Genomic DNA, 22,634 nt, shown 5'->3' with positions numbered 1-22,634 from the left:
CTAGATATTTTTGGGCTCGAAATAACTTCTAAACTTTCATAACGAACAGAATGACTGTATTATGGAGGCCACATGAAAACAATGGGTCTAAATTCCTGAGGGCACAGATCACACAGAAGTGGTGTTTGTAAGGGATGAGACTGTCCCTGCAGCTTTTCCTTTGGAGAGATGAGGACTGGATTGTTTACCTGGGAATAAGAGAAGACTGTTCGCTTTGAACATTTCAAGAATTCAAGTGATACTAAACCTGAATGAAGTTCTTCCGATGGTGTGAGTGATAACAAAGGTGATGGGAACATCTCCAAGAACATCTTTGTTTCAGCTTTCCCTCCTTTCTTTCCTTATTAAAAGTGTGTGTTGGGGGGTACGGTGCATAACCACAGAAAGGCTCCTTACCAGTTTTTGCATCCCCCAATCAAACTTGCCCCTCACACATGGCAGGAGGATTTATTAGCACGGGGCTGGTCTGAGGCACAGGAAAAGCAGGAAGATGCCTGGTGCAGCAGGGCTTGGGGATGGGAAAACCAAAGTTTTTGGCAAGCAAAGACGTTATGGGCTGACTGCCACATTTGGAGAAGGTTGGCTTAGACCAGAGTGGCTTCTCCACACACCATCCTTCCGGAACGGCTCAGGGTAGTGAGCCTGAGACACTCCCTTGGCTCAGACTTTCATGGCCTGGTCCTGTTTTCTTCTCAGTGCTCCTGTTGTGGAAAAAAAAGGGCTAAGAGTCACAAAAAACTCAGGTTTCGAAACCAGGTAGGTTTGTGTAGTTGGTGAATGGGGAGACAGGAAGAGAGTGCCCCAAAGAGACCTTGGCATGCCAAACTGATCTCCAACAGAGATGGGAATCTTGAGATAAAAGAATGGAAAATTTCTGCTTTCATATGAAGAAAGAGTGACCAATGATTTACTTTACTGTAGTTTCTTCTTTTTTTGTTATTTGGTGTGTAAGACCTGGCTTATTTCTCAAAAAGTGAGCTAGCTTTACGAATTACCACCTAGCACACTTTTCTGCGTGGAACTGGGATAAAACAAATGTCTCTACTCTGTGTGTTGATTGGGTTTTGCACACTGGGGTAAGAACCCAGATTTGGGACAGCATTCCCACCACCTGTGTCTTGTAGAGGACAGAGAGAGGAGAGAGGGAGATGGCATCCTCCCACCCACAGTCCCCTGAAACAGCTTGGGGAGAGGTTTTACAGTACAAAAACCCCAACCATGCTGTTTCCAGGGAGTTAGGGATTACAAGTGAGCTTTCCACTTCTCCTCTGGTCATAAACTCTGGCCCCTGCTGAGGGTAAAAACACAGAGGAGAAAAGTAAGTGGTGTTTAATGCCTTGCTGTTCACAGCTATGGACTCTTTTCCCCAAGGTTCGTGGAAATCACCCAGGTCTCTCTAACCACTACAAAAAAGAAGACATATCAACAAACTGTAGGGCAGGGCATAAGTACTGGGATTATTTAATACCTCTGGGTTTAGATGTCATGCCTAGACACAAAGTACAGAGTTTAAAGCTCAGCTATTGTCCACCATGCAAGCCCTCATTTTCTTCTCCAAGGAACATGAAAAGAAATGACGGCAAGGCAGGAGGTGGGGCCCTCTTTGTAGCTCATTCAATTCATTTATAGCTCAATCAGACTAGTTTTTCCAGTAGAATTGGATCTTGGGTCAGAATAAGTACATGGCAAGCCACCAGGGGGTGTCCCATTAAAGCCTGTGGTGAAGAGAGGTGGCAGCTCAGTGACCAGGTGACGAGGGTCCGTGCAAGATGAAGGTGTTTCTGTCTCTTCTGTTGGTTGCCGTTGCTTGCATGGAGTTCGGTAAGTTCCTGCTCTGACTTATCCAAACTCCTACAGGAGCTGCAGGAGATGCAGCATGACGGGATGGGATACATCCTGATCCCTCTGAAGTCCATGCCTCCCATTTTGAGCAGTTTTCAGCAAAAAATCTGTCTTTGGAATATTTCTGGCCTGTCATATAGAATTGTAGAATTGCCTAGGTTGGAAGGGACCTTTCAGATCATCTAGTCCAACCATATGTTCAGGATCATTATGGTCTCATTGGGATTGTTAAAGATCTTTAGGAAGTGTTACAAGACAGTGTGATTATATCATTTCATTTCTTTAATGCAATTTCTTTAATGCAATTTCCAGCTCTCACCTTTTACTGTGATACAGTAAAAGTACTTATTACATCTGACTTTCTTATTCTGGGGGCAGGGGGGTTATTGCTTTTTTTTAAAATATTTCTGTTCCTCTTTTGATATTTAACCCTGAAGCCAGCTAGCCAGTTAATGCAGTGTGTATAGCGGCTCTCTCTAATTATAAGCTGCATGTGCCGTTTATTAAACTTCAGCCACTAGAAGTGAGAAAGATGGTCTGGGACACTAAGCTGGTGGCTCAGATACTGCACAGCTGATATTTCCAGCTCTGTTTAGTAACACACTGTGGTTTGGATGAAGTCAAAGACAATTTTGGCGGGCCACCTTGGAAAACAAACAAGTGTGAGGTGTCCTGGGGACATTCCACAATTGCAGGAGGATTTGAGAGTTTGTCACCACAGGGTGTGACCCACCACCATCCTCTCTCCCTCCTTTTTGTCCCCATGGACATTTTGTCCATTTTGGCCCTATGTCCCCATGGTGGCTGTCTGCCACCTGTCTGGAGGTGGTAGGCTTGAAACACAGTCAAGGTGGGCAGCCAACAGCAGCCTGATATTGGGGGTGACCCATCTGCGATGTGGAGGGAGGGAAAAAGCCCCATGAGTCCAGTCTGTACAGGGATGCCATGCAAACCTTACCTCTCCATTTTCATCAGTGCGATTCAGTTGCTTCTTTTTCATCACCCACTCCACAAAGCCAAACATGGAGGGTGTTTTCATTCCCTAGGAAGCAGAGATTCCCCTTATCACAGGCAGTCCTACATGAGTGGTCTTGCCATAACCTCTAATGGTGGAAGGTGACTGCATAGTGGACAGGACACCCTGGCGTAGACTCCCCATCCCCTGATGCTGCCACAGGAGTAACTTCTTGCATAAAAACTTATTTTATAATGCTGTTTCTAAGCTCAGAGTTGGTGTTAGCCTGGATGTGCAAGGTAAATCCTGTGTCGGGTCAGTGCAGGAGAAGTGGTTGTTAATTGACGTATTCACACGCTCGGCAAAACTCTTCCAGATCCAGACAGTGTAGAGTCTGATTTTATCTATGCCTAGCTGGGATGTGGAGCTACATTAGGATTTTTTCCTTCGTATTTATTTCCTTCTTTTATGTAAGGACTTTTTTCTTCCTCCATCTTTGGGTCTGTAGAGCAGATTCTGCAGGGAAGGGACAAGTGGGTGGATAAAGAAGGGGGGTTTGGAGGATTTTTGGAGAGAACACAGCTGCTGTTTGGAGAGGCAGACCCAGAGCTGTAACAGTAGCCCTGTCTTTATGTAATTCACTGACTGTCCTGTTGTCTCTGACATGTGTCCTGGCTCTGGTCATTGGTAATTCAAAGCCTTGGGGTGCTTGTGTTGTGTCAAGATCAATGGGAGCTTCCTATGCTCACCACAGCTGCTACAGTAGAGATCAGTCATCACTGGTCTCCAGAGCAGAAGATCTTTCCTTTCATCATTATACCCTGTTCATTCTGGGGATTCATGTCTGCTTGTCAATGGAGAGACAGCAGTTCAGAGAGGAACATCATTATTTAATAGAGGAGTGAAGGGGACTTTATAGACAGACCTCCTTAGGGGACAGGTAGGAATCTGAAAGGCAGAATGGATCAGGAAAGGAATGGGGTGGGATACAGATTTAGTCTAGGATTGACTCACCAACCTAGTTTTGTCATCCTACTTAATAAGACTTTGTCAAGAGTTGGGTAGATGGGGAGGAGAAGCTCCTGCTGTGACCCAGTGCTGCCACATTTCTCATTTCTGGTCCATCCCTCTTTCCCTGCCCCATTCAGGTAGTGATAGTCAGGATGGATGCTTTGCTTTGGAGGGCAAACATTGGCAGATTTTGGAAACTTCACAGTGAATATAGCAACCAGAATTTTCTTCTGCACACTCTCTCCTCTGCAAAGTTGGGATAAGACCATAAGGTATCTGCAATTCCTCCAAGCTTTCTTCTGAGCATGAGTGGAATCTGTGTAATTTCGTCATGTCCTGGAAAGACAGTCAGGGTTGAAGGATGGGTGATCTGCCAATATCCAAGTGAAGCTAGTAAAATCTCTTCTAAGAAATTCCAAGATTTTCTGCTTTTTTATCTCCTCTTTTGATTTCAGCACTCGGAAAAGAATGTGTTATAACTACATTGAAATATTTTAGCATTTTATGTTTACCTCCGCTTTTAAAGAAGGCTTCTAATATGTCACTATTCCATTTTATAGTGTAATTTCATTTTTAAGCTACTGCATGTCTACTTGTCTATGTGCAAGTTCATAAGCTCTTAAAACAAAAAAGGACCACTACAGTTTTGTTATCTTCACAAGTATCTACCTTTCACAAATAGATCAACTAGATATTCCAAAGCTTGCTTAAAACAGGGCTTTTAGACCACAAGTCTTTAAGTCCCTAAGTCATGGTGTTTCTTCCCTGCTCTGTGAGGTGCCAGCTGACTATTGTTGCTGAGGAGCTGCCTCATTTGCAAAAGTAAAGTTGTTTCATTCCAGCTTTTGATTATTTTACTGTGTTAAACACTTCCTAATCTGCTGTCTTTTCCATCTTGAAAAAAAACCAAAAAACCAACACAACTCATAGCTATAGCTTCTATTAAGATATTTAGTTGTGTTTGAACCTGATAGTCTCAGTAAGGTTAATGAAAAAACTGGGTTTGCACAAGTTGGGGACAATGTTCTCTTAATTCAATATCCTTTGTGCTTATATTTTGGTGGGGTTTTTTGTTTGTTTGTGTTTGGTTTTTTGTTTTTTTTTTTTTTTTTTTCCAAAGAGGAACACAAATGCTGTGGCTTTGACTTGTCCAGTGATGAGTATCATGAAATCTGGGAATAATGACGAAGCTTCCTCCCTAAAGATGCATTTGACAGCTGACAGACGTAGAATTAATGCAAACAAAACATCAATTCACAATGGGCAAAACAGAATAATAATGTTTGCTTTGAATACAAGCAAGATAATTGCTGTGTCTGTTTATAAAAGGGCTCTTTCTGGCTTACTAGTTAGGGTGAAGTTGCATTATCTGTTTTCGTAAGGTGGCTTGCTTGCCTGAGCCTGCTGTTATGACACTCCATTTTAGATGTGCTGAGATGAGCTGAATTGTTTTTCTATTTTAATGGGTTTTAAAGGGTCACACAGATGTCACACAGATGGGGTAAGAACTTCTTTCTAGACCAAGAAGGGCTGCTGGTCTGTGATGGTACCAAAATGAGTTGCTATGCCTGTAAAGCACACACATTCATGTGTCTGCTAGGGGGTGGAAGACAAGACCTAGATCAAGCATTGGGTTCCTCAAAAAGGCCTGCAGAGCTAAATGTCCTTAAAAGCTTGTCCAAAAATAGTTTCCTTGGTGATAGGAAATATGAGACACTATTTTGGCTTATTATTTTTATCTCAGAGAGCATAGCAATCTGGGCTCTTCACTGTGTCTCTCCAGAAACTCTTCACTTCAAAGGACTTTAGGTACTGAAGGACTTGGGCTGTGGTTATTCTGCATGTCTAGGAGCTACTTGGCACCTGCAGGCTTGCAAGGCCTTTTGCAGCTCAACAGGGAGGTGATGAAGAGCACCTAGGAACTGGTGAGTGATGAGGCAGGGTGAGCTACCTTGGACTGGATTTGGGGACTTGTGTACCAAAGTCCTTTTTTATGGTCTGTGTCTAAAGCGGCACATGTCCCAAGGAGTCTATTATTATGTCCACTGTCATCTTTTTAAAATAACTTTTTACACATTCTTCTCATGAAACCAGAATGTCAGCACAGGGGAAGGGTTGTGCTTAATTTGTTCTCAGGGCTCAGTAAATTTGATGGAATCAGTTCCTTTTCTCTTGGACGTTCTCCTAGCTGAGAGCTCCTAGTCTTTGGAAAGAGCTGACAGAGCGGACAGTACCAGAAGAAATTCTCCCTGCTGCAACTCACATTCAAGTCTGGCTTCTCTGTGCATCCAGATCCTTCACCAAAGGGAAGTAGTGCTTGACCAACCTGATAAACTTCTATGATGAAATGATTGGTCTGGTAGATGATTGGAGAGCAGTGGATACTGCCTACTTGGAGTTCAGGAAGGAGGATCCGGGAAACTATAGACCTGTCAGTCTGACCTCAGTAGCAGGGAAGGTCATGGAACAGATCATCTTGAGTGCCACTGCAAATCATATAATGGATAACCAGAGGATCAGGCCTAGTCAGCATGGGTTTATGAAAGACAGGTCCTGCCTGATGAACCTGATCTCCTTCTATGACAAGATGACTCGATTATTGGATGAGGGAAAGGCTGTGGATATTATCTACCTAGATTTTCGAAAAGCATTTGACACTGTTCCCCATAGAATTCTCATGGAAAAACTGGCAGCTCATGGCCTGGATGAGCATACTATCTGCTGGATCAGGCACTGGCTGGATGGGTGGTCCCAAAGAGTGGTGGTCAATGGAGTTAAATCCAGCTGGCGGCCGGTCACAAGTGGTGTCCCTCAGGGCTCAGTGTTGGGACCATTTCTGTTTAACATCTTTATTGATGACCTTGATAAGGACATAGAGTGTATCATCAGTAAGTTTGCAGATGACACCAAGTTAAGCGGTAGTGTTGATCTGCATGAGGATAGGGAGGCTCTACAGAGAGACTTGGACAGGTTGGATCGATGGGCCAACACTAATGGAATGAGCTTCAACAAGGCCAAGTACCAGGTCCTAAACTTGGGCCACAACAACCCCATGCATCGCTACAGGCTTGGGGAAGTGTGGCTGGAGAGCTGCCTGGCAGAAAAGGACCTGGGGGTTCTAATTGACAAGCGGCCAAACATGAGCCAGCAGTGTGCCCAGGTGGCCGAGAAAGCCAATGCCATCGTGGCTTGTATTAGAAATAGTGTGACCAGCAGAAGCAGGGAGGCGGTTGTCCCCCTGTACTCAGCACTGGTGAGACCACACGTTGAGTCTTGTGTCCAGTTTTGGGCACCTCAATATGAGAGAGATCTCGAGGTGCTGGAGCGAGTGCAGAGGAGGGCAACGAAGGTGGTGAAGGGCCTGGAGAATAAATCTGATGAGGAGGGATTGAAGGAGCTGGGACTGTTTAGTTTGAGGAAGAGGAGGCTGAGGGGAGACCTCATCACTCTCTACAACTACTTGAAAGGCCATTGTAGAGAGGTTGGTGCTCGTCTCTTCTCACAGGTAATTAGTGATAGAACAAGAGGGAAAGGGTTCCAGCTGCAGCAGGGTAGGTTTAGGCTGGACATTAGGAAAAAATTCTTCCCAGAAAGAGTGGTCGGACACTGGAATAGGCTGCCCAGGGAGGTGGTGGAGTCACCATTCCTCAATGTGTTTAAGAGTCGGTTAGATGTGGTGTTAGGGGATATGGAGTAAGTGAGAACTTTTCAGAGTGGGGTTGACGGTTGGACTCGATGATCCCAAGGGTCTTTTCCAACCTAAATGATTCTGTGATTCTATGATTCTTTGACACTGTCTCCCATAAGATCCGCATGGACAAGCTGTTGAAGTATGAACTGGATGAGAGCCAGTGAGGTGGAATGAAAACTGCCTGAATGGTCGAGCCCAGGGGGTGGAGATCATGGGTACAAAGTCTACTTGAAGGCTAGTAACTTGAGGTGTACCCCAGAGGTCAATACTGGGTCCAGTTCTTTTTGACATTGCCGTTAACTATCTGGATGATGGGGCAAAGCATACCCTCAGCAAGTCTGCCGATGACAGAAAACTGGGAGGAGAGGCTGGTATGTCAGAGGGTTGTGCTGCCACCCAGAGGAACCTTGCCAAGCTGGAGAACTCAGCTGACAGAAACCTCAGGCAATTCAACAAGGGGAAGTGGAAGTCATGCACCTGGGGAGGAACCACCCCATGCACCAATATATGCTGGGGGCCATCCACCTGGAAAGCAGCTCTGCTGAAAAGGACCTGGGGGTCCTGGTGGACACCAAGTTGAACAAGAGCCAGCAATGTGCCCTTGCAGCAAAGGCGGCTAGTGGTATCCTGGGTTGCATTAGATGAAGTATTGTCTGCAGGTCAAGGAAGGTGATCGTCCCCTCTACTCAACACTGATGAGGCCACACCTGGAGTCCTGTGTCCACTTCTGGGCTCCCCAGTACAAGGGAGACAAGGACATAATGGAGAGAATCCAACAAAGGGCCACAATGATGGTGGAGGCACTGAAGGATCTCTTCTCTGAGAAAAAGCTGAGAGAGCTGGGACTGTTCAGCCTGGAGAAGAGAAGACTCAGGGGGAGATCTTATTAATGTGTATAAATAGCTGAAGGGAGGGTGCACAAAAGATAGAGCCAAGCTTTTTTCAGTGGTGCCCAGTGACGGGACCAGAGGCAATGGGCACAAACTGAAACACACCAAGTTCCCTCTGAACATCAGAAAACACGTTTTTACTGTGAGGGTGACTGAGGACTGGCACGGGTTGCCCAGGGAGGTTGTAGAGCCTCCATCCTTGGAGATATTAAAAACCCAGCTGGACACAGTCCTGGGCAACTGGCTCTAGATAATCCTACTTAGGCAGGACTGACTAGATGATCTCCAGAGGTCCCTTCCAACCTCCACCATTCTGTAATTGTGTGAATTCGTGAGTGAGTCTATGATCTCTTTCTGAGGCTCTGCTAAAGCAAAGTCAAGGAGAAAAGCAGATGCAAAGTAAGAACAGGGTTGAGGTAAACCAGCTACAAGTGTGTTTATTCTCCTGTGGGAATAACACAGATTAAAGGAATTTGGGGATGTGGTTGGTTGGCAAGCAGAACAATTAGATACTAGTCATAAACATGTGAAGCAGGGCCTTTTGACTAATTGTGATAATGATTAAAATAAAAACACCTGGTTAATTGCACAGTTGAAATATTTGACTTCTCCTGGGTCCCTACATGTCTTAGGATGCTGGTGGTACCTGGGGCAAGATTTTCAAAGAATTCAAGTGCTGAGATGTCACATCTTGCAAAGTCTGTCTGCTGGCATCCAGCCACCACACAGAACAGTCAGCCCTGTCTTAGGCAACCCAATTACCTTCATGGTGATAAGGCAGAAGAAGGTGAGCCAAGCAGCTCCTCCACTCTATTTTCATGAATTTACTCCTGCATTTTTTATTAATTTTTTTTTATCACCCTCTTCATTTTTATTGGGATTGGGATGTCCTGGCACTTTCAGCCCATATTTACTGCACGTTCTAGGGTGCAGATCCAACAATTAAATAAAATTACCCTTAAACTCTCTTGTGGACTACTTAAGACCTATTTACAAAAAAAGCCAACCCACCAAACCCCCAACAACAAAGCAAGAGCAGAAGGACCATTTTTGTGCCCCAAACATTCAGCAGCTTGGTGTTGATAGGACTTTCCTGTATCATGGGACCTTCTGTGTGTGTGGCTCGGTCCTGCTTGACTTGTTACAAGGGATACAAACCTACATCTAAAGCTGTGCTTTGACCACCAGACTACTGTATTTCTCATTCCCATTGGTACAAACAGATTTTACTATCCCATTCCTGTTCTCAGTATGAATATTTTGGAAAGATACCCTCCCCAGAGGTACCTGGAGGGGCACGGACAGAATCTGGTGGTCCACACTGAGGTCAACTTCATGTTTTTCCTCCTTGCAGCGCAAGCCTTGCAATGTTACACTTGTCATGAACCTACCGCTGTTGATAAGTGCATGAAGACCCAGAACTGCACAAAGAATGAAACCATGTGCAAGACAACCATGTATTCCCTGGAGGACGGTAAGGGCAATTACTTCTTTATCCATATTTTTAATATGAGTCAGTGTTTCTACAGTGACGACTGCTGGTGTGGGGAGCAGTACCTTTTCCCACTTAAATACATAAGCCTGGAAGGGAGCATCCGTGGGGCAGAGAGCAGTCTCCTGATGTTGTGGAAAGCAATCTTCATGTGAGTGAATGCTTAGTGAACGCAAGCTCATAGTTAATGCTCAGTGTTGAGCATGGTTAGAAATAACAGGTTGCTTTGAGCTGGAGGCGTGGAGCTAAAGAGTTCTAGCTCTCCAGACCATTTGCATGACTTGCACAATGGATGTGTGTTAAACAGTGCTCTCTCAACCCAAGAACTGTTTATGAAAGCTGGGTGGAGTAGAGAGGCCAGTAGAGATAAGCCAAGATCAGCAAGGTGGGAATACAAACTTCTGGTCATTTGGAGACAAAATAGAAGTGCCCTTGAGTTCTCTGGAGCTCTCAGGAATGTATCTTCAGTCTGACTGGTGATCCTACAAGTCATAAGCTGTGCAAATAAAGAAATGCACTGCAAAGATGCTCTCTTTTGCATGGTCCTGCTGAAAAGGCTCCGGTTGCACATGGGAGAGACAGGAGATAGTGAGTAAGAATCAAAATAGAGGCAGAAAAAGTGCTTAATTGACCTCCTGAAGCATCGAACTGATCCAGAAAGGACACAGAGAATACAAGGTGCTGTTCAGCTTGTGGCCACTCAGTGGGAACTGTTTTTTATATTACTAGTAGGAAGTAGACCAATTGTGTTTGAACTGAAGCTAAGACTTTGGTGGTGAGGCAGCTAATGTTTCACTAGGGATAAGGTCAGTTCTCCTCCATTCGTCCTGTTCATAACTGTTCCTTCTTTCCTTCTTTGTTGTAGTTTATCCCTTCATGGGAGTCTCGACAGTCACCAAAATGTGCTCTTCTGTCTGCATCCCATCCGATGTGGACGGGATTGGTATGACTCGCCCAGTTTCCTGCTGTTACTCTGACTTGTGCAACACTGATGGCGCAGGTAGTTTAAGGATGAGCTTTTTGCCAGTTGGGATGCTAGCAAGTTCCCTTTGTGCCCTCTTCTGGACTAGACTGTGAGGAGCTGATGGGGAGGTCTTTCATGCTGAAGAACCCAATGAAGAAGACAATAAACCCCTGCCAGCCCAGCTTTCCATTTGGATGCTTCATGGATGACCCTCAGCAACTCCTAGAAATTGTTTTTTTTTTAGTACCTGCCCTTTTGCCAAAACCAAGAGAGAAGCAAAACTCAGGAAGTCCTGACACAAATTTTTGAATTGACTCTTCGACAACTCCTACAAAACTAACTATGAAGTTTCTTTGCTGTGCTGGTCTGGTTGGTTGGTTTTGAACTAAAAAAAAATTGCTGTATGAAGTATGCTTAAAGCAAAAAACCTTTCACTAAGAGCTTTCCATACTTCCTTAGAGCATTTTTTTCACAGGTGTTAGCCAGCAGAATAGTGGAACTGGCCATCTTCTCAGATGAAATTCAATTATGTGACAGGTCTTCTCCATCCCACAGTTTTGTATTGGCTCTTTTTTTTTGTCTAGATCTCCTTCTTTGTGCACAAGAGATTAAGGAAACACTTCTGTGTCCAAAATATGAGGAAGGAGACTAAACTTCCCATGCCAGTGATCTCATCCAAGGAGGCTAAAATCTCTTGTTTTCTGTACCCTTTTGAGCAGAATAAAAAGAATGTTGTGTTAAAACTGTAGTGATCACTAAAGTTATTTATAGTGTGCATGTCCTCTGATAAATATATTTTTATTTTATTATTTTATTTTATTTTATTTTATATTTCCAAACTCTGGTTCCAACTTTCAGTATTATTTATACAGTGAGATGAGTTAGGTATTGTGGTCAGTTCTTCCAGAAGATGTGTAAAGCTTTTCACATTATTCCCAACTGGCAGTAGCCTTCCATCAACATTTCTTCTACCTGTTCCACTGGTATGAAACTATCTTTACTGGGAAGACTGGGTGATTTTTGTAACAGTTTTGGCCTGAATTTGGGATTCAGTGGAATGACTTTGCCCCTTGCTTCAATCCTCTGGAGCATCATCTGCAATTCCACGTGTGTTTGTAAGGGCTCCATTTTGGTGTTATCCATCCTGGTCTGGTTCTTCATTTTCCTATAATCCCCTTTACAAGATTCAGCAAAAATGTCCTCTCCAATTATCACTCTGTTTGTGATATATGGAATAATCAATAACGATGTGATTTAAAGTCTTCCATGTAGCATATATGTTAGAGCAGGTTTCCAAGAGAGGTGGTACAATTTCCATCCTTGGAACATGACTCAACTGGATGAAAACATTGGCTGACCTCATAGTTGAGACCTTTGATCAGGAACTTGTATTAGAAACCTCCTGAGATCCCCCTTCCAACTCAAGTTTCCTGTAATCCTATGATGCACCCACTAAGATCACCAGAGCGCAACCACCATCATTTCCAGGCATTCTGCAAAGTGTGGTAGGTATTTCAGCCATGATTTTCACCCGTCCTGCATTGCTTCCCATTAAAATTTGGAACAAACTGCAATTCTGGATTCACAAACAGCTCCCAGGTTGCTCAAATATAATTCCTTTGCTGGAACAACACTGTGTAAGTGGTCAAGGTGGAGGAATCACATCCCTGGCTATGGAAGGACTTTGGAAACAAGCTGCAGGCTTGCACTAGCTGGCAGTGTGTGCTTTGCAGTGCTCTACCTGTGAACTACATCCAGAGCTCAGTCCCCAGAGGTGTTTGATATGTTTTTGGCTTTCTGCTGCACAAGGGTGGTACATGGAGGTTGTCTTTTTTTATCTGCCAGTTCCAGCAGTCAGAAGTCTCAGGTTTTGCTGGCCCAGAGGCTTCATCAGGACCACTGTGTATAGTAACCAACAGTGAAACACCACCAATATGTCTTATTGCATGTTGACTTTGTTCACACTCCTGGCCTTCACAGCACCCTTTTAGGCTTAATGCCACCATTTAATTAAAGGTGGTTTGTTTCTCTTTCAAACTCTCTGCCTCACAGTTTCATTCAGACCCCTTGTTCTCGTAGATGAGCAGTAGTGAGACTCCTTGTCTACCTTTCCTACACCATTTGTTATATAGCCCTATGTCCACCCTGGTAGCTCTTTTCCAAGCCAAAGATCCCTTGTCTAAATCTATAGAATCATAGACTTGTTTTGGTTAAAAAAACTCTTAAGATTATCGAGTCCAATTGTTAACCTAACACTGCCAAGTTACCACTAAACCATGTCCTTCAGCATCACATCTACATGTCTTTTAAATCCCTCCATGGATGGTGACTCCACGATTTCCTTGGGCAGCCTATTCCAATGCTTGATAACCTTTTCCGTGAAGAAATTATTCCTAATATCCATCTTAAACGTCCCCTGGTGCAACTTGAGGCCATTTCTTCTTGTCCTATCACCTGTTACTTGGGAGAAGAGACTAACCCCCACCTCGCTACAATCTCCTTGGTGGTTGTAGAGAGCGATAAGGTCTCCTCTCAATCTTTTCTCCAGGCTAAAAAAACCCAGTTCCTTCAGCCACTGCTTGTAAGACTTATACTTCAGACCCCTCACCAGCTTTGTTGCCCTTCTCTGAACACACTCCAGCACCTCAATGTCTTTCCTGTAGTAAGGGGCCCCAAACTGGTATTGGTCATCAACCCACGAATATACAAACCCATCTGTACTCCAGGTACCGAGTGAAATAGAGAGAGAACCATTAACAACCCTGAATGAACCCCATGGGTAAAGAAGGGTGTCAAATATTCTCACCAGTCCCAGGACATGCAGAAATGCCAAGACGTGGAATTAACACTTCATGTTCTTGCTGTGTTACTGCTAAGACCTAACACAAGTGTCTGTCACGCACTGGTAAAACGCAATGGTGACAGGCCACTTCATGGCCACATGTCTCTGTCACAGCCACCTCTCTGCTTTTCATTGCATCATGGAATGATGCTTGCTACATCCAGAAGCCCGGGACACTTTACCATAGCTGATAACTTTCTTCTACAGCCTGAAGAAATGGAATTTGCCCTGAAAGTAAAGCTGGAGCCCAGATATGTGGATAAATATTTCCTCATCTCTGTCTGTAGGCATTTGTGACAAACCCTATTTTATCTTCTTTCTCCAAATAAAGCTGAAGAGAGACACATTTGTTTTACATTGTTGTAATTGAAGGACTTATTAGGACATGGTTAAAATACCTGGTTACTCACTTACTTGTTAGGGATAGAAAAAATATTAGACATTTCCTATTCACTGTCCAGAAGTGTATTTATGTTGGCACTTCTGCACATGAAACAAGCATTAATTATGTACTCACAAAATTCAGAAAGAAATACAATTTTCACAGATTTTCACTGCACTGCACTGCTCTTTCTCAGACGTGAGTTACTGGTCTCAGGCTACCCTGGGTTGGTTGATAAGCAGTGCAGTCATGGACGAGAACATCACAAAATTATCATGTCAGAGTGCATTTAAAAACAAACACATCAGCAGCCAGATTATTGTGTTATATCGTCATCTTAGAGAACAATACTAAAAATACCACTGCGGTCATCGACACTGAGAGTATAAGTCATGGGCAGAGATAGTGAAAATCCTTGAAACTGAGCCACCTTGGGAAGGTGAGAGGAGCATATCTGGCTGATGGAGATAAAGTCATGTCACTAGAAAGGTCCACAGAAGAAAAACCATTGTCTCTCCATTGCAAGAAATGATGATATACCTCTGTAACCCTGTGAACACAATACTGGCATTGCTTGTAATAGGCTACACTCTTTTTATTGAGTTTGCAAGTCCTCAGGGCTGAGGCTTGTTGGTCTGGCTTTGTCTGAACTTGGCCTGTCTTTAGCTTTGTTTTTTATTTGCTCATCTGTAAAAACAGTTTTACTAATTGCCCAGGTGGCTATGCCTAAATTCCTTTACTTTTGTTTATCTTTGTTGTTTGCAACTGTTATCTTTGCAACTGTAAGTTTACATAGATAGCCATAACAAGGAGTTGTTGCATGCAGAATGAACTATTTACGACTCCAACGTAAAGAAATACAGACCTGGTATGACAGCAAGGCCTCAAGAGTTGGAGGTGCAGGACATGGCACAGAGGAGTGCTGGCATGGGGTGATATGAGGTGGGGCAGTGGCTTGGTATTAGAGACCCCATGGCTATAAACAACTCACTGACAGTCAAAGAAATGCAGATCTAGAGGTGGACAAAATCATCTTTAGGAATAGCAAAGAGACCAAAGAGCTAATATCAAACCAATGTAAAATGCACCATACATGGTAAAATCCTCTGTGGGGTGGAGCAAGTGTTTTAGCAAACAGAATCAAAATGACTCTCAGTAGATCCTTGGTTGAGGAAGAAGAATCCATTTCCACCACCATACCCTTCCCAGTGGAGGACTCAGAATGCAAACGACTCACCGTACCTCCCTGTGAGGTGGGAGGCAGCAATGTTAGAAACTAGTAAGTCTGTGTATAACAATTTTAACCAAATTGTTATTGAAACTTTATTAATAGTAATTATTTCCTTTCTTTTTATGTCTATAATAATTTCATCTTCACTAATCATGATTCTTTGATTAAACTGTTAAGATTTCATACATGGTAATAGTAAATTCTTGCCTTTACAAATGTGTTTCATTTTTGCCTATACCAAGATTTTGAGTGTTAACAAAAACATGGAAGTTCTCAGCTGGGTATGTAGGAGAGTTGATTAGGCATACAAATTCTTAAATAGGCCTTATTTCAAGGGCTGCTTATTTGTCTGTGGTGCACATCAATATCTCCACAGGATACAATCAGTCTAGCTCTTGACACTGAAGGCATCTTCACGGTATCCAAGAAACTCACAATCAAGGGACATTTTATTCTAGGGAACAGTGATTTTGAAAATTGCTAGATGTTGTGGGTAGACATCTGAAGAACTAGAGAGACACCAAAGCCCTTTGGATTATTGTGGTAAGTGTTTTCAATGGGACATAACACCACAAGGCTGAGAAGGTTATGTCACCTCTCTTCTCTGGACCTGGGGCTTCTCATGGCAGGACATGGGGGAGAGAAGCAATAAGCAGAACTTTTATCCTTTTTTCTTTTGTGCCATACCACTGCTTGAAAATGCTCATATTATGAGACCGAGGATGAGCAGTGCAAGTTCTTCCATGAGGAAAGGAAATCTGCTAACATAGGACTCTTCACTCTACCAAGCAATGGCATAACAAGTGCCTGTGCGAACCTCATGAAGTTCAACAAGGTCAAGTGCAAGGTCCTGCATGTGGGTCAGGGCAATGCCAAGCATAAATCCAGGCTGGGTGGAGAATGGATTGAGAGCAGCCCTGAGGAGAAGGACTTGGGGGTGTTGGTGGATGAGAAGCTTAACATGAGCTGGCAATATGCGCTCACAGTCCGGAGAGCCAACTGCATCCTGGGCTGCATCCCCATCAGCATGGCCAGCAGGGCGAGGGAGAGGATTCTGCCCCTCTACTCTGATCTGCTAAGACCTCACCTGCAGTGCTGCCTCCGGCTCTGGGGCCCCCAACATAAGAAGGACATGGACCTATTGGAGTGGGTCCAGAGGAGGCCACAAAGATGATCAGAGGGCTGGAGCATCTGTTCTATGAAGACAGACTGAGAGAGTTGGAATCTTTAAGGTCCTTTCCAACCCAAACCATTCTATGACTCTACGAACAAGATACTATAAGCTGAAGGCAGACAAATTCAGACTGGAATACAGGTACACATTTTTAACCTCAGAAGCCACTTACAAGGAACGGATTGCTAAATGCTTGAATGGATTCTCTCTAAGGGGAAATATTTTTTGTAGAGAGTGATGTGACTGAGAATGGGACAGAATTATGGTGTAGACACCTACACTTCAGCCGTTCCTTGTGGCTGCCTTGAGAAGCATTGGAAATACAGAGAGGCACAATTAATTTGATGAGGGTACAATTAATTTGACCTGTAGTTAACATCTACTCTAGGATGGAGGAGACTGGAAATGGCCATTTCTTAATGGTGGCTGTTAAAGTAGCTTGAATGAATAGTTCTAGTGGAGCCTTCTGCATTAAAAATGTCCAAGGTTTGGGGAGATGGGTCCTATTTTCAGTGTCTTTTCACGTTTGTACCAAGCCTGGCATTGCAAGCCAGAACAAGGAGCATACACTGGGAAAGAAAATAAACTGTGATTGCACATCAATCCTTGGTGGGGATTTCTCCAGCTATACCAAAACCACAGAGGCAGGCATGTGGCAAATTAGGCTGAGCACAAAAGGTGACACCTGGGAGAAAATCAGAAAGTCCCAACACCCTGACTGTCCTCTGATTTCATTAGAGGTAAACAGAGAGAATTCTTCACACAGCCGCATGCTTCAGCCCTCCCTTTTATGATGCACTTGAACCAAAGAGATTTTTTGAGTTCCCCACCAGCTAAAAAGCATTAGACACAGCTGATTGCAGCCACTTCTCAGTGCTCGTGCTCCATGACTTTGACTTGTGCATCTGCGTAGCTGTCATCACTTCGACAAGCCACATGTGGAGGAGGCTAATCTTCCCCTCCCTTCATTGGCCATGGATGCTTCACATCTTTGATCTCTGACCAGTTTGTCAGCATGTTTCCTGTATTTCAGCTATTATGGGCAGGGATCACAGCTCCTGGATGAGATCTGGTCTGAAAAGCATAAAATCTGTGTGGGTGAGGCACTGTGTTTTGTAGTTACACCCCCAGACCAAATCAGAGTTCTAAAACACAGAACAATGCTATCTGGTTAAACATTAACCTGAACCTCTCTTGTAAGGAGCAGGTAGCATGGCATGCAAAGTTAGTATAGCTCTTTTCCCACTCATCTGGTGTAGGCTGCACCTGGAAATTACGTCTCTGCATATTTATTTCCTCCCAACAGTCACAGAAGGTCTTTTTTGTTCGTTTTTTTGCTAAAATGTAATTCTCTCCTCATCCAGTTCACCTCCAGGTCCATCTATTTTTTCTGGTCTTCCTCACTCTGGGGGCTGTTCAAGGCTTATATTCTCCCTGGAGGTTTGCCTGCATTTGTATAGGAATGAGTATTTTGCTCACTTACGACCTCTGCTCCTAAGCTCTCCCAATGCCTTGGATCTGTTGCCTCTTACCCTATCACCGTGCATCTTCAGGAAGAGTCTGGCTCAGTCTTCTCTATAACTTCCATTGAGTAGTTGTAGACAGGAATAAGGTTTTCCTTTCGTCTTCTCTTCTCCAGGGTGAAGAAAACTAGTCCCTCAGCCTCTCCTCATATCTCCTGGGCTCCAGACCCTGGAAAACATCTGCTGAAGTTTCTCTGTTTTCTCAATGTCTTTCTAGTACTCGTGTCCCAAAGTAGAAGTATTTGTTATGATTTTCAGCTCCTCAACCAGAAAGCTAAATGATGTTTTTCCTTCTTATTAATTTTTCTCTCCTTTACTAGGAGAGTACATGGGTGTGAAGCATGCTGTCCTATCAGAGCATTATCCCTGACATCCAGCAGTGCCTGCTTTGTGTTAGACAACCCAGGTGGGCTGAGAGAGCAATCAACTTGCTTTTTTATAGAATTACAGAATGGTTTGGGTGGGAAGGGACCTTAACGATCATCTCATTCCAACCCCTGCCCATAGCAGGGACACCATCCACTAGAACAGGTTGCTCAAAGCCCCATCCAGCCTGGCCTTGAACACTTCCAGGGATGGGGCAGCCACAGCTTCTCTGGGCAACCTGGGCCAGTGCCTTACCACCCTCACAGTCAAGAATGTCTTCGCAATATCTAATCTGAATTTCCCCTCTTTCAGTTTAAAACCATTCCTCGTCGTTCTGTGGCTCCCCTCCCTGATACAGAGTCCCTCCCCAGTTTTCCTGGAGCCCCCTTTAGGGACTGGAAGGGGCTCTAATGTCTCCTTGGAGCCTTCTCTTCTCCAGACTGAACAACCCTGACTCTCTCAGCCTGTCGTCCCAGCAGAGGGGCTCCAGCCTTCTGATCATCTTCATAGCCTCCTCTGGCCCTGCTCCAACAGGTCCATGTCTTTCCTGTGCTGAGGCCTCAGAACTGAACACAGCACTGAAGGGAGGTCTCCCCAGAGAGGAGCAGAGGGGCAGAGTCCCCCCCCCTCACCCTGCTGGCCATGCTACTGGGGATGTAGCCTGGGATGCAGGGGGCTTTCTGAGCTGCGGGCACGCATTGTTGGCTCGTGTTGAGGTTCTCATCCACCAACACCCCCACGTTCTTCTCCTCAGGGCTGCTCTCAATCCATTCTCTTCCCAGCCTGCATCTGTGTGTGGGATCTGCCAAAGCACATGGTGCTTGAACTGGGACAGAGACATGCAGGGATGTACCACCAGGTACTTCGCAGTGATGAGGTGTTATCACCCAAAATGAGACAACAACAATAGTAGCCTGGCTGCTTTCACACTGCTGCTTCACAATCCCATACATATCTTCCTGCACAATAGCTTGTAGCTTGAGATGAGTAGGAAGACGAGTTTCATGTAATTTCCAGTTAGATTGGGATTTTTCTTCATTCCCAAGAAGATTCTGAACCTCCTGATACTTTGGGTAATATTTTCCCTAGTAATTCCTAGAATTATGGTTGGTCTTTGATGGAAATTTTTGAATAGAAGAATGAAATTTTTCCAGCTTTGCCCAACCTAGTGAAAAATCAAAATAATTAAATTGTTTAGAAAAGTTTTGAGAGTAAAAATAAGCTGGGAATTTTAGATTCTGGAAATAAAAAAGAACAACTTAGCATACTTTGTATCTGAGCTCTGTGTAAACATTTCATGAAGCTTCTTTGCCTATCCCTTGCAACAATAGCGGAAGTGGAAAGTGGGCTGTTTATTTTAAAAACAAACAAACAAAAATAATTAATTTTGTAAGGTAACCCAGCAAGTGTTTTGAAATGCTGGCAGAGGGACGTGGTTCATGTTACAGATGCAAGGCAAGGAGAGCTTCACGCTGAGATGGATAACTTGACATGTCCAGAAGCTGTCTGAGAAAATCAGGCAGGACTTTTGAGAGATTAGCTTTGCATAGACATCCATCCAACACTTGTATGGGGCTGGGATGAGTTGCTACTCAATTTTTTATTAATGTGAATGTCTCACAAAGTGATCTGCATTCTCTTCCTAGCTCAGCTCGGTGATGAATTTTGTAGGCCAATCTGGCTGCAGCTGCTTGCTTTCAACTACCAGCCCGAGAGACATCCCCCTGGGATTTGGAGCCGACTAAGACAGGTTTCCCCAGGGAGCAGCAGGTATCAGCCAGGACTCTCGATGAACACACCATCATATATGCAGAACTAAGATACCTACAACATATTTCTCTGAATATATTGTGTTTTCTCCCTTTCCCCAGTGGCACAGCAAAGGGAGCGCACTGCTTGGGCAGGTGAGTGCTCTGCTTGGAAGCCCTCCAGGTAAAATCCAGCTTCGTGACTCCATGATATAGCGCAGGCAAGGAAACTGGGAGGCATCAAATACCCCTGCCAGAATGCTCCAGGTTTGGGACCTGGCACAACTGCCTCTGAAAGGCATGAGAAGCATGGACCTGGGTCGTGCTTTCAATCATCACAGAGTAGTATGAATCCATTGTGCTTGCTAATTCATCCTTAGAGGAAGCATTTCAGGAGGCCAAGGCATTTATGACCTCCTGCTGAGACTGCAGAGCCATTCAGTAATATCCGTAGGAGGAGGCATGGAGGTTTCCTTTTAAGTCCCTGCATAAACATGAACTTTGTTGCTGCTGACAACTTGAACCGCAGTCTGTCCCCTCTGGAAGAGCATCACTCTAATTCCCTGCTGTCCACAGAGTTGCACAGCAGGACCTCATCTCATTTTCCGCTTATTTATTATGCATGGCTGTTCTCATTTGCTGTGTTTCTCCATGCACTTTTCTGATCAAGCCAGGAGAGACTCACCTTTAGTAATGCAGTGTTACATTAACCTCCTGCAAAAAAAAATAATACCTGGATAGTTGTACCCAGAACCATAGAATGATAGAGTCATAGAATTGTTAGGGTTGGAAGGGACCTTGAAGATCATCTAGTTCCAACCCCCCCTGCCATGGGCAGGGGCATCTCCCACTAGCTCAGGTTGCTCAGAGCCCCATCCAGCCTGACCTTAAAAACTTCCAGGGATGGGGCTTCCACCACCTCTCTGGGCAACGTGTTCCAGTGTCTCACCACCCTCATGCCTAACGTCCAATCTGAATCGTCCCATCTCTAGTTTTAATCCATTCCCTCTAGTCCTACATCCTAAAAAGTCCCTCACCAGCTTTCTTGTAGGCCCCTTAAGATACTAACGGAATTCTGGGCTGCATAGAGAAGAGTGTGGCCAGCAGGTCAAGGGAGGTCATTCTCCCCCTCCACTCTGCACTGGTGAGGCCACAACTGGAACACTGTGTCCAGCTCTGGGCTCCCCAGTTCCAGAGAGACAGGGAACTACTGGACACAGTCCAGCGTAGGGCAACAAAGATGATTGAGGGACTGGAGCATCTTCCTTAGGAGGAAACGCTGAGAGAGCTGGGACTCTTTAGCCTGGAGAAGAGAAGGCTGAGGGGGGACCTTATTAATGTTGACAAGTATCTAAAGGGTGGGTCTAAGGAGGATGGAGCCAGACTCTTTTCAGTGGTTCCCAGTGACAGAACGAGGGGCAATGGGCACAAGTTAGAACATGGGAAGTTCCGATCAAATATGAGAAAAAACTTCTTTACAGTGAGGGTGACAGAGCACTGGAACAGGCTGCCCAGGGAGGTTTTGGAGTCCCCTTCTCTGGAGATTTTCAAGACCCACCTGGATGCAGTCCTGAGTAATGTGCTCTAGGCAATACTGCTTTAGCAGGGGAGTTGGACTAGATGATCTCTAGAGGTCCCTTCCAACTCTGAAAAATTCCGTGAATTCCGTGAATTCCGTGATACTGGTAGGCCACTATAAGGTCTCCTCAGAGCCTTCTTTTCTCCAGACTGAACAACCCCAACTCTCTCAGTCTGTCCTCATAGGAGAGGTGCTCCAGCCCTCTGATCATCCTTGTGGCCCTTCTCTGGACACGTTCCAGCATGTTCATATCTTTCTTGTAGTAGGGGCTCCAGAATTGGATGCAGTACTCCAGGTGGGGTCTCCCGAGAGTGGAGTAGAGGGGGAGAATCACCTCCCTCGACCTGCTGGCCACATTTCTTTTAAAGCAGCCCAGGATCCGGTTAGCTTTGTGGGCTGCTAGTGCACACTGATGGCTCATGTTGAGCCTTTCATACACCAGCACCCCCAAGTCCTTTTCTTCAGGGCCGCTCTCAAGCCAGTGACTGCCCAGCCTATATCGGTGCTTGGGATTGCCCCGACCCAGATGGAGGTCCTTGCACTTGTTCTTGTTGAACTTCATGAGATGGGCATGGGCCCACCTCTCCAGCCTGTCAAGGTTGCTCTGGATGGCATCCCTTCCGTCCAGCGTGTCAGCCGCCCCACACAGCTTGGTGTCGTCGGCAAACTTGCTGAGGGTGCACTCTATGCCACTGTCCATGTCGCTGACGAAGATGTTAAACAAGACCGGTCCCAGTACTGATCCTTGAGGGACTCCACTTGTCACTGGCCTCCACTTGGACATGGACCCATTGACGGCCACTCTTTGGGTGTGGTCATCAAGCTAGTTCTTTATCCACTGAATTGTCAGTCCACCAAAGCCACATTTTATCAGCTTGGAGACCAGGCTGTCATGCAGGACAGTGTCAAAGGCTTTGCTCAGGTCCAGGTAAATGACGTCAGTT

At 44.9% G+C, this 22,634-nt stretch overlaps 1 protein-coding gene across 1 annotated transcript; it reads left to right on the top strand.

Annotated features, from left to right (window-relative positions):
* Positions 1-1,732: 1,732 nt before the first annotated feature.
* Positions 1,733-10,958, top strand: LOC134510832 (ly6/PLAUR domain-containing protein 2-like). The gene is made up of 3 exons (XM_063324058.1): positions 1,733-1,821; positions 9,744-9,863; positions 10,747-10,958. Exons 1-3 carry the CDS (start codon positions 1,770-1,772, stop codon positions 10,956-10,958), a joined length of 384 nt encoding a protein of 127 aa, XP_063180128.1. The 5' UTR covers positions 1,733-1,769.
* The last annotated feature ends 11,676 nt before the right edge of the window (positions 10,959-22,634 follow it).

The sequence above is a fragment of the Chroicocephalus ridibundus genome, chromosome 2, assembly GCF_963924245.1.
Source record: "Chroicocephalus ridibundus chromosome 2, bChrRid1.1, whole genome shotgun sequence".
In the NCBI taxonomy this organism is placed as follows: Eukaryota; Metazoa; Chordata; class Aves; order Charadriiformes; family Laridae; genus Chroicocephalus; species Chroicocephalus ridibundus.
This window is presented reverse-complemented; position numbering and strand designations above follow the sequence as displayed.